Source organism: Mercenaria mercenaria, unplaced genomic scaffold (genome assembly GCF_021730395.1).
Source record: "Mercenaria mercenaria strain notata unplaced genomic scaffold, MADL_Memer_1 contig_532, whole genome shotgun sequence".
Classification (NCBI taxonomy): Eukaryota; Metazoa; Mollusca; class Bivalvia; order Venerida; family Veneridae; genus Mercenaria; species Mercenaria mercenaria.
Genome location: NW_026463412.1, coordinates 41,251 through 54,604, shown reverse-complemented (window position 1 = coordinate 54,604; position 13,354 = coordinate 41,251). Strand labels below are relative to the sequence as shown.

At 34.3% G+C, this 13,354-nt stretch overlaps 1 protein-coding gene across 1 annotated transcript; it reads right to left on the bottom strand.

The window, feature by feature from the left end:
- Window positions 1-11,285: 11,285 nt before the first annotated feature.
- Window positions 11,286-13,031, bottom strand: LOC128554565 (uncharacterized). The gene has a single exon (XM_053535833.1). It carries the CDS (start codon window positions 13,029-13,031, stop codon window positions 11,286-11,288), a length of 1,746 nt encoding a protein of 581 aa, XP_053391808.1.
- Window positions 13,032-13,354: the final 323 nt, after the last annotated feature.

The window sequence follows — 13,354 nt, the reverse complement described above, 5'->3', positions numbered from 1 at the left end:
GCACATCAACTTGATGACATAATCATTTGACCAAAGTTTCATGACAATCCTTCAAGGGGTTTAAGAGAAATGGAGAGAACATGAAAGTGTTACGGACGGAGACCATTCATATTAAAAAAAAAACTTGTGAGAAGACTTTGCCATGAAGTTACAGACCAAGTTTGGTGTAACTCTGATCAGCAGTTTCAAATACATTGAAATTAAACTAATAACGACATGGATTGCAGACCATCTACCTATACTAACAGCTTTTCCTGAACAAAGTTTAAGCAACATAAAGTTGTTGCAATCTACTGTGGAACCATTTTATTTCATAGGCAGGATATATCTTGGTTGTGGCTTAAACAGCTTTTTTGTTGGAAAAGGATTTTTTTTGATTTCTACTTTCGAAAAGATGAATAAGAATTTTACTTGTTCGTCAAGATTGAATTTCGTGAACTGACTAAACCGCAAAAAAAATAGTGTCCCATGAACGTTTATGACAGTATGTGTCAATGTGTCCCGAGAGTTATTAAATTGTAAGATTATTACGGTAACCACAGTCTAAATCAAAACTAGGACATCATTCTTGTCTAGTTGATCCGAATATTATTACTACATACAAAGAGTGAACTTATTGAGTCACTCTCAAACACTTTTCCTGGAAAAGCCAGTACTGGCAACATAAATTATGATCAATGCATGACTAAAACCCATAAATTCAGAACTGTGGCAATTGTGTACAGCATTGCTACATTTTCATGAAGCTAAACTAAAAAATATTAAAAAAAAAACGCATTTTTTGAATGCATTTCATTATCGCTAATATAATATAAAAGTGTAGTACTTTTTCCTACAATTATGTAATTTACCATTCTTTCCAGTCACTGGAAGTAACTCGGCTCTTTCTGTGTCCATTACAAACGTTACCTCAATAGTACAACTTCACATATTTATCAACATTTGCGTTCAGATTCATGGCTCTATAAAATATAACTTTGAAATATCATATAATACAGAACTGCTATTTTTGCAAAGTAGATAGTTATATCTCTTCTATTACTGTGCACAATCACAAATCCCTGGAGCATAACTCAATATAATGATTAAAATCAGTGCAATGTATCATGTATCCTAGCAATATACACATGATGTTATGCACAACACGTGTAAAAACGCACATTCTCAGTCTATATCTACATTCCTTAAAAAACACAAGTCAATGCCGTAGCATAATATCACTGTTTATAGTAATACAATCCTGACATTACTTAGTAATTTTCACAGACTGGTAATTATAACGACACACCATAAAACATTACATTATACCAATTCAGTTTCTACTTAATTTTATGAAAACAATGAAATCTTGAGGTCTCATTTTCAGTCCTTAGAGTATTTCAAAGATATTAAAAGCAAATATCGTCATTAAGTATAACATGTAACCTGATCAAAAATAAAAAAGATATTGAAATTTCATATTACATATAAAAAAATAAGCTGTTCTAAAAATGCTCCGATGAAATTAGCTGTTTAGCAATTACACGTATGTAGAGATTTTCTCAATGAATAAAACTAAAACCTCGAAATTTAAAATGAAATTGTCAAGATCTTTTCTCATTGCACTAAGTATTAAAACTAAACCAAAAATATAATTGCTACCTCTAGATATGACTCATTATACCAGATTTCAACAACAGCATGGAACTACATTTTGTACTACTTCACAAGTTACAATGTGTAGTCACTTTCCGTTTGGTGAAATCAGTCCTTCAGAAATTGACAAAAATGGAAGTTTTCACAAAGACAATAAATACATTCAAAGAAGGGGCATACTGTATTAAATAATGTACAAGTGTGTTATGGTTCTTGGTAGGAACAATTCAGTCACAGTTTTTTTTTATTTAATATGCATTCAAACCCGCTGAATGTCTTTTTTTGACATAAAACTTGATATGAAGACTGGCCCCTTTCTTTTTGCAGTTTCTATTTTTTTCTTCCCTGGTTATTTATCTAAAGCGACACATTGATCAAATTGATACCTGATGGCTTCCTTATCTATGTTTGACCACGGCTTCCTATTACTTGTGTTTGTTGTGTCTTGTTCCCAGCTGTGTTCATAGAAGTTATTGCGTCAGTACTTGTTTTGTTATCAATGGTATTAATCAAAGCAACAACATCATTTCTTTCACTATCCATTTGTTCTGAAATTGTTTCTGTTTCCATTTCTTCTCCCATCTCAATACGTACTAAGAAGAAAACGCAAAGAATTGTTAGAAAGTTTTGAAACAAATATTACAAAGATACATATTCTTCGTGAGGACTTGATTATTAGCTTCGTACTGATACAGTTTACACTCAATATTTTTGAGAGCCTGGTCATTAGACTAGTATTTTCATAATTTGTGCAGGTTTTCATAGTTAGGTATTTACCATTTATGGCTAAACTGCAACTATGATAACCATTTCAACAATGTCATACTTTTACCATTCAAATATTACTATGAGAAATGAAAAAATCAAATAACTGAAATTGTTGTAACAGCTCTCTATGTCAGAAAGAATATCTCAAACATAATTGCCACTATACAAGTGTCTTGAAATTGTTCTGACCTCGATACCCCCAGAGAAATCATTGATACCATTAAAATGTTGTGATCAAGACCTTGACCTTCAAGTTAGGCCTTGACATTGTTCATATCAACCTTTGTTGTGCTCTCTGCATGTCAACTTGATAAGGTTAATAACTAATGCCAGCTTCATCAAAATCCTTTCAACATTGAAGAAGATATAGTGTGGAAAAAATTCATCTGTTTGGCCTTTGACCTCTAAAAGTGACCTTGACTTGGATCAAATTGGGTTGTGCACATTGCATCTTATCTGGAGGAGGTTTACAAACTATTCTTATTTCAAGAAATTCATTCTTGTTGTTTTGAAGATATGGAGTAGACAATTTATGCTATTCGATCTTTGGCCTCTGTGTGTCCTTGCCTTCGGGCATACTGACCCAATTTATGTGTTCTGCATGTTATCGTGATGAGGTAAACAATTGATGTTAGATTTATTAAAATCTTCTTGGACAATATGGAGCAGACACCAAGAAAAGATCTTTAACCAGTAACCTTTAAGTTTTTCTTTGACATGACTTCTTCCAGGCCGCTATGTTTGAGGGGTGTATCAGATAAAATTAGAAACGATATGCATGTACCTTTGCATTTTCCACTATTTAGTTCTGACCTTTAGAGCATACGAAAGTACACTACGAGTAGTCACCGAATGTATAACTATAGATCATATAAATGCAGAGACAAATGCATATTCAACCGTGAATGGGACGATGTTGTACCAACCATCTGGAATCAGGACAAGTATCGCATTAAAATGCACACATCTATACGCAAACAATAACAAAATATTTTACGTGCGGGCACAGACAAGAAAAACTACACACATGAGCACACTCAAACAAGCACGCACATACGTACGCGCACTTGCACAAACAGGCACGCACATTTGCACACGCAAACAACTACATACACACACATTACACATCACAGTACCCATTTCCTACACTCGCGCATACGGGAACAGTCACTCTTACATTCACACATTATACTTACACGAGTGAGAACGCAAAAATGTACACGCGTGAGCTTTGTATGCGCGCGCATTTCAATTTACCTACTTGCATGCGTTTTTAGGTACGAATACGACTACAGTGTTTATATTTACCCATTTACTATCCATCTGAACATAACGTACTAGTCTTGAATTTTGCTTTCGGTGTAAGACAATCTTCAGATTATCAATTGAGTAGTTATCTCTATCTATTGTTATTTCTTTCTTAATCTCTTCCTTTCTATCATTCCCTCTCTCTATCTCTTTCCGTGTCTCTTCCTGTCTTCCTCCTTCCCCGCGCTATTTTCCCTTCCTGACTATCCAACTCTATTTGTATTTCTCTTTCATTTTATTCTTTCTTCCTTTTCTCTCTTTTTTTCTTTCTTCCTTTCTTTACTTCTAAATATATGTACAATTTCGTTTGCTTTGCTACCTTTGTTTTTCCTTTTAGTATTCTGCGTTGGCACTATTTTTCTTGTATCTCTTTGAGCTGTCATTTTCTGAAAGCATTTGCATATGTTTGTCAAAATGTTTTGTATCTTATTATATGATTTATGCCCTGTCTATAACACTATTCAATTGATTTTCTTGTTTCTTTTTTTACATGTACAAATGTAAAGCTCTCCAATAAGGGAACAATATACACAACTATAAAATACAGTGTCATTCCATTTGTTATCACCAATTCCTTTTGCCACATCAGTTACTTGAACCTACAACCACTTAATACGTTAACACCTTATCTCTTTCAAGTTTATGATCGTTCATGTCACCAATGACATAATTCATAAATTCATATGATCAATATCTAATTGTATGGATGCATGTTTGTTTTATTTTATTATATTTTTGTTTTTGAAAAAAGAAAGAAAAATCATCAATAAGATGAAATAAAAGATTGTTCAGACCTTTTATGTAGATCTACTTGAAATAATAAACAAAATATATTTTTTCACATCCAATTTCAATCTTTTATGTCCAACAGTGGGACCGATTCCAAATTTTGTGTCGGTCCAAGAGACCGGTATTATCGTACGTGTCTTTTAGATTTAGCGAAAGAGACCCGACGATAAAAACTATTTCTGTTCGTGCTTAATTTAAAATTTCGTTCCAGACCGACAGTTTTTAGCATGTTATTCTAACATAAATGATTGGTTCCTGGTGCAAAGGTGCTAAATAAATTCCGTTTCTTTTCCATCTATATGATGCAATTAAAATATCAGTTCCAAAACACAGTCAACTTGGAGCAAATCTGAACATATTAATGTTTCAAGTACAAGAAACACAAAGAAAATGAAGACATCGGAGTTGGAAACCTGAAAGTTTTATCAAATCATGTCATATATCCATGGGTGTAGTCTTTTCCGACATTTAACTTTGATCAAAAGCAGTAAAGTTACCGATATAGCTCTGGTGGCCTTCTCTTTCCTTTTTTGAAATGGTCCATAATGGAAGCTATTCCGATCCTAACCTGTTTGCTGTTTCTGTTTGCTCTTCTTAATCCACTGGTTTCCGTAAGCTATATATTTACATTTAATGTCTCCTCAATGCATATATATATATATATATATATATATATATATATATAAACTTGACAATGAAAAGACTCGGCACAAGATGGAAGTCTATAAATCAAATAAATAAAATGACTTCACATGCCTTTCCAACAGTATTTAATTATAAAAATACAAACTAGTTTCGCCTATCGGCTCATCAGTGTACATACAATGTGACGTCACGTTACATTGTATGTACACTGATGAGCCGATAGGCGAAACTAGTTTGTATTTTTATAATTAAATACCGTTGGAAAGGCATTTAAAGTCATTTTATTTATTTGATTTATATATATATATATATATATTATACTAACTCTTTAGGACAAAAGGATAAAATTACCTGAAGCATCTTAAAATAGAATGCTACTTTAATTGCATGTTTTCCGTGAATGAGCTGGATAATAAGTATTTAGGACTGAGACATAAAATACCTTGATGGAATTTGAAAGAGAAATTGAAGGGGTCCGTGCAAGAAGGTATCTATCTCCATTTTGGTCAAAATGGAGATAGGGCATCTGTGGCATGAAAGAGAATATCCCGCACCTGATTACCTGCCACCAACAGCGTATTCTTCTATTTAAGAGTAGAAAAAAAGGTATTTCACGTATGCAACATTGGGACTAACGCCAAAATGAGTTGACATCATGGATATCAGGACTTTGATGGCTGTTCCGGATAATAAAATGAACACAAATTTAATGTAAAAAGCCTATATCATTAACTCTTAAAGTCAGCAGGTGTGTGAAATTGATATATTTCTTTGATATATTTAGGCAAAAGTGATGCGCAAATCATTGTTTAAATGCAACAAAGGTCCTAACTCCATGGACCTAGAACCCTTGTTGCATAACTCCATGGACTTAGAACTCCTGTTGCATAAACATAATCGACAAGAACAAGATTTTTATTATATGAAAATGATATAAATAGCGCAAAATACACGAAACTTGGTAATATGACTATTCAAAAAGCTAGCAATCTATAGCTGCAATTATTTCACCAAAATGTCACAAAATGCATTTTCCTAACGTTTTTACTACATGGAGATAGGTATACTTTATCACGATCCCCAATTCAATTTTACTTTAATGTAAGTGTTCTATGTGGTATTGAAGATGCTCACTATGCAATACAAGGAAAAACAAAATTAATAAGTGAGTATTTTGAAATTGTAGAATGATTACTTCTATGCACGTTATATTTTGACACTATATATACTACATCCTTTCCCCCTCTCTTTTACTCTCATATATAGTCAGTAAATTCAGTAAAACTTTTGTGCAGAAATATAATATAAACAAGAGTTACAATAATACATCGACAGTACGTCATAACAAAAATAAAGGGAAACGTAATTCATCAAAAGTGTTATTCCTGAACTTAAATATCGAGCAGCAATGTGTTTTTACAAGTTTTATTATATCCCTTTTAAATTGTATTGTATCTTTTTCTGCCTGCTTCAAAAGTTTTATGCATGTACACAGTGATATTCTTGAGATGCATTTTATATTATTTTCGTAAAGTTTCCTGCAAAGTCTTTGTTGCGACGTTTTCCCGTATATTTGTCATTACATTACGTCATTGTATTATTTCTAAATTTAACTGCCTGAATATACGTTAGTCTAACTAACGAAATAATGCGTGACATTTGAATAAAGAATTGTTACTTTAACAAACATGCATTAGGTGGTTTTTGAAGATGCAACAATATTTATAATAAACAAATAGATAAAGTAAAGTAAGGCAAATAAAAAATAAATGATATATATATCGAGGGGTAAGTGCCAGAACCTGCTATTGGTATTTTTTGAATTTTTACTGGAGAGCGTTTTTTCCTCATTTCTTTTTAATAGTAGGGTTTTTTGAGATAACAAAACTGTGGTTTTATTTACTTTATTATTATTTAAAGGCGTAAGCTACAATATTTTCCCTTCATTTAATTTTTACTATGTTTTTGTTATTCTGTAGGCAATTCAACGACAATATTATTGATGCAAAGTAAAGGTACCCTTACCAGTTTAATATTTGCAAGAAATTATGTTTTAAAACATGACCGTTATTTTCAGCATTAGCATTGGAAGTAATGGGAAATTGCCTAAAATTCTGATTAAAATATCTGTGAAAAAAAAACTCTTCATTTAATTCCTCTGTAAACATCATTCCTAACTGCAAATTTAATGACAAATCGAATGGTGCACAGAAAAATATATGTCACCAGGTCAGATTTTCCATAAAATTATAATTTTCGACCAAAAGGTTATATTTTCAATACTCTTGAAAATAAAAGGACTTTTAAAGGATGTATGGTCATGTTTGTTCTACACCAGTTCTAAAATTAAGATTTTCTTTCATACTTTGCAGACTTGAAAAACATCGATATTTTAGACATATAAAAGCAACAAAAGTATAGGTCACATTCGTTTTTATTTTACAGAACCTTTAATTTTCTTCACTCACTGTATTAGCATTTTCTGAAATTATGTAAAAACGACAAAATAATGGGTCAATACAGACATAAAATACCCTTCATATATGGCTTTCAATTCAATCATGTTACTATAAATTCATCATAATATTAGTGTTAATTAGGCATATCTGCGACATACAATTTATTATGATTTTTACACATGGACATAAGTACCCCACCCTCTATATTTGCATGGGAAATCTACCAAAAACGTTTAAATAAAAAATTCCACTATTCAGATTTTAAAAATATTTTGACATAGTAATGTGACTGAAATATGAATAAAAACTTAAGGAAAATGATGGGGTTACCATGAATGTTAGAGTAACATTAAGACAAACCTTTGGCAAATTTGTGTTTTTAAGTAGATTCAGTACTTTCAATTCTGAATGTTAATTTCTAAATAATATAAAGTGCTATCTTGAAAAACTGACGTGTCAATTACAGCTTAATATGATACAGTATATACAAATTTGAAAAATAAAATGCCCAAACTTTTCTATTTAAATAAATATGAGATGTTGCACACACCACCCTCCTCCCCACACCTGTACATTTGGCATGAAATAAAAAGCACATTCTGACAAAAAATGAGGGTCAACGATTGTTCCCGCTTAAATCAGAATTAACAGTCACATGTGGATGAAATGATTCCATATAACCAAATACATTAAAATAAACATGTTTCCATATCATCAGTTTTCATTAAATGCAGATGTCTTCCATAATATAGTTGATAACAGTAATGAATCTACTGCCTTGATGCAGCGTGGATTTTGCATGCCATTTACTCTCCCAACAGAATTCAGTTTTCTACTTGACATTGTTAACCCATAAGGCTTTTGAACTGGATCATGGTGATCAGAGTAAACCCAGTTCATGCAAACACTCCTGCTGATCAGGGTCTGCAATGTTAGCACCTAAATCAGTCGGTATGGCCTTAGCATCAGCCCAGTAAATACTGCTGATCCTGATCAGCTGGGATGGTTATGTGATTTCAAGTGATTTGAGTATTCAGTGGTCACAAAGACAAATAAAGTTCAAAATTTTAAATATCCCATATTCAGCCAGCATGCAAACAAGTCTGCTGATAAGGCACTGTGTGCCCCTAAATCAGCTGGTTAGGTCAATGTCGCGAACAATGTAGATCCTGATCAGCTGCAATATTGACTGTAAAATCATATATGTTCAAGAGGCACAAATTTCGCGAAAACATGTTTCAGAACTATTTCGCGAGGACAAATATTTGCGGAGACACACACAATCGGTGTTTATACAGTTATTTCAAAAATTGGCGATACATCAACGAGGATCAAAATTTGTGAGACCGATGTACCTACAACATAGCGAAAATTAATCCCTCGTGAAAATTTCTCATTTTACAGTATGCAATCGTTGGTCATAAAGGCCAATAAAAACCAAAACTTCAAGTGTTCAATACATTTTTTCTAACTTTTCGCTGCATTTGACAAAGTGAAGCTCTGGCAAGATGAACTATGGACCTAAGGCCAAAAAAAAAATAGGTCCGTTTCTAGTCTCCTGTCAAAAAATAGAGGGTAGGTTGGTAGGAATCGTATTTTTTTTTTTTTTGAGGCCTTGAAATTCTCCGACGATGTAGAGCAGCCAGGTAAATCATGGTACTGGTGAAATATGTCATCAACTAATTTGTGATCTGGAACCATTGTAAATAAATTTTTGGCCGTTTCATAATGCAAACAAGCTTTAAATCGAAGCCCCAAAACTGATGAAGCTGGCAACACTTGCACTGCCATCTTTGATATAACTGCCAACCAATCAGAATCGCGTATTTCCCCGAAACAACGTGATAGGTTTAAAATGAAACGGAAATGTTTTATAAACTAGATGCCCATGGGCAACATGTCGAACCCGTCCTTTGACCCACAAGTGTTACCTTGACCTTTGAGATAGGAACCTGGGTACACTCCGTCTCACTGAGGTTAACATTCATGCCAAATATAAACAAGAGCACCGCCAAGCGGGGCAATATACACCCGAAGGCTTACATCATAGGATGGGAGCAAAATTTTAAGAACTTGACTGTTGTAGCCCAAAGGACTGGAACAACAAAATAAAAACTTCCAAAAACTAATCTAAGTCCACAAAAAAAAATATTCAAAGTCTACAAAAAATCCTTATCAGGTACAGGTATGTAAAATAGACCTAAAAAATGGAAGTACCATCCATGTGGTACCAAAGAAAAGTGGTCTCAGCTTTTACTTACGGCCAATAATAAACGAGTTTCAAAATAAGCTATTTATAGTAACACAAAAGGAAAGTAATTAAAAAAAATATATATTGTAAGTACCAAAAAGAGATCTGCCAAATAAAAAAAGCACTGCAATGCACAGCAATATACACAAAGCAAAGTCATATATGACCTTTGACCCTTAAGTGTGACCTTGACCTAGAAGCGAGTCAACCGGAACATGCGCTCTGCACATTGTCTTAGTGTGGTGAACATTTCTGCCAATTTTCTTTGAAATCCTTCCAGCAGTTCAAGAGTTGCAGAGCGGACACAAAACAAACTAATATGACATTTGACGCCTAAGTGTGACCTTGACTTTGAAGTGAGTCGTCCGGAACATGCGCTCTGCACTTCGTCTTGGTGTGGTGAACATTTGTGTCAAGTTTCCTTGAAATCCTTCAAGGGGTTCAAGAGTTACAGAGCGGACACAAAACAAACTGATATGACCTTTGACTCCTAAGTGTGACCTTGACCTTGAAGTGAGACATCCAAAACATGCGCTCTGCACATCGTCTCGGTGTGTTGAACATTTGTGTCAAGTTTCCTTGAAATCCTTCAAAGGGTTAAAGAGTTACAGAGCGGACACGAAATTGCTAACGAACAGACGGACGGACGGACAGACGGACACCAGCGTCATAACATAATACGTCCCTTCCAGCGTATAACAAGATTGCTTCGTGCATGTCAAAGTTATGGTCCAGACAAACAAATCCGGACGGACGGACGGACGCATGCATGGACGCACGCGGAACAGCCATTTGGACAACTATGTCTTCGCATCTGCAAGCGGGCTCTACAAAAACGGAAAGAAGGAAAATTATCTCCAATAAAAGTATAGGGTCAGGGACAAAAAAGTGGGTAGGTAGGGAGACCGGAAACGGACCTATTTTTTTTTCCTAAACAAAAAGCCATTATCCCACATTTTGCATACATTGCCACAGAAATTTCCAACTTTTAACAGAGGCCATTGTTAAAAAGTTTTGTTCACAGTTTCCCGACCACCCCATCAAAATCGCCCCTACTCAAAATCCAAGCTTGGGATTTGCAATACATTTCAGTGATTTTGATCCCTATCAACCTACCTCCTAAAAACTTCAGGGTTACGAATCTGCAAATTAACATTTTTTTTTCAGGGTTGCCTTACTTGTCTCAGTTTTGGTATAACTTCTGAACGTACATTTATTACATTTGTCTGTACCTTATGTCATATTTAAGTAACCGAAGAGTTTTTCAATGATGCGCTTGTCACAGTTACCCTTGGCTTACCTTTCACTTTTTCAGACAATAATGCAAATAACCCATCAAATCCTGACCTTGAAACAGCCAATTTTAGATGACCAAAGACAAGCCCACTTCTTGCCATTTTCATTGTAATTTCTTTAGAAAGCACTTCTTCCTATTGTAAAACAAGTAATGTAGAATAATTTGCATCACCTTTTAGGTAATATGTATATAAGCTGATGGCCGAGTCAGTTGTCACACCGTGATTTAAAAGTTTATCCTTTGAAATATTTGAGACAAACACCAACTTTCTCAGACTTTCAACATCTGCAATGGCATTATGTGCATTGTATGTTTCATTTAAAATATGTTTCAAAAGAAATTCTTGGGTATGTTTTTCTATTTGTGGGTATACGTTTCTGTACATTGGAAGATTGTCAATAATCCCTACAACACAGGTCTTGAGGGAGGCCAGCAGGTCACAAATGTCAAATGCTCGTATCAGCCTTGGAAAATCAAATTTTCTGAAGTTATGACCAATAAGAACATATTTACCAATATCAGAAAGCCAGGCAAGAAATACTGAAAGCGCTTCTTTCAAATGCAAAACGTTTTCTATCGGCTTTTCATTCAAAAACAACACATTTTCAATATGTGACAAACCAGTCAAATTAGAGGCTCCTTGACTTATAGTTTGGGTCGGTAAAATATACTGATTGAAACTTACACTGCCACACACTGCTGCTATTTGCAAAATGTCACAGTCTTTCCTCAAAGATGTAGTTTCAATATCACAATATACATTGTTGTAATTATCACTGAACTGAATATGCTCGTGAACTGGGCAGATTTGAGATGGTGGAATTTCTGTTATATCCGCCACATCAGTAGTAGCAATGGATGGCTTGTAAGTTGTACCCTCCCGCAATACCTTCTGTATGTTTGATGAATGATTTTTAAGTTTCTTTTTTAATTTTTGTTTTTTATATTCCTTTGAGTTTTCAAATAGAAGCCGCCTTAGATGTTTCATTTCTTTTAACTTTGCGTATCTGGAAGCAATATATCCAGGTGAGACCACAATTGCCTTATTCACTTTAGTTATATAACTATGACCGATGTTTTTCTGTGCCACTGCACAGTTTAATCTATTGGACAAACTTTTAGATGCTGAATAATGACAGCGTTTTGGTGCCTTAGTTACAACCATATTATTGAATGATTCTACATCTTTAGTTGATCCCCCTGGTGCAATTTTTGATGAATTTTTAATGAACACTTTAAACACTGCTGTGAGATCTTTGCGCAATTCATCACCACTCAAATCACGACCATACGGCAAGGATTTATGCTTGTGTGTATCAGGGTTGTTTAAATAACCACACCAATTTTCGCAATCAGTATGTTCTCCAAATATGTGAGGAACGATCTGTTGAAGTGATCTCTCAAGCCCTTTTGCATTACCCTTGTTTTGGGCGACAGCATAGCTGAAACATTTTTTAAGAAACTGAATCACCTTTGGACTGAGACATTTGTGTTTCTTTTGCAAGTTATACAGGCTATTTCCTAAATGGTTTCTTGTATGGTTTAGGTCTGACCACTTTGTAACTGGGTGTTTTATTTTTGCCATAGTAGTACAATCGTCATCCATAATCATTACTCCTACTTTAACACCACGACTTTCAATATCTGTAACATTTTCTACCGCAACGTCTGGTTCTATAGCTTTTGAGCTTCCATCCCAGTTTTTACTGCAAGCATGTTCAGGTGGAGTGCAACCTTTACTTAAGTGATAGGAACATTTTCGACATGTTTTACTCCTAACACCATAAGCACATATTTTTCCTGTTCTATTCCCTATCATTGTTCCTATTCCTGATTTGCTATCGTAACTTCGGTCTGATCCCCTTTTCTGCCATCCCATGTCATACTTGAATTATCCATGCACAGTGGCAGAGTCTACTTGCTGTCTATGTGAAACATCACTGGACCTGTGAATGGATTTTTTGAAAATGTTTTAATGTGTAGTGAATTGTTAAAATGCTCATTATAACAAGAGGACCAAATGATCTTGGGTCGCTCACCTAGCCAGGGGAAGTATCCACTCCATTTTAGCTTTTTTTATTAACAAGAAAGGGACCAGCATCTAACAGAGAAACAATCTGTGTGCAAGTTTGGTCAAAATGAATAAAGTTATTTGAAAATCCAACCACAAACAAGAGGGCCATTGACCCTAAAGCGCTCACC

Bases quoted from the DNA above. Each gene is read 5' to 3' on its own strand.
- LOC128554565 (XM_053535833.1), bottom strand. From the start codon at position 13,031: ATGGGATGGCAGAAAAGGGGATCAGACCGAAGTTACGATAGCAAATCA.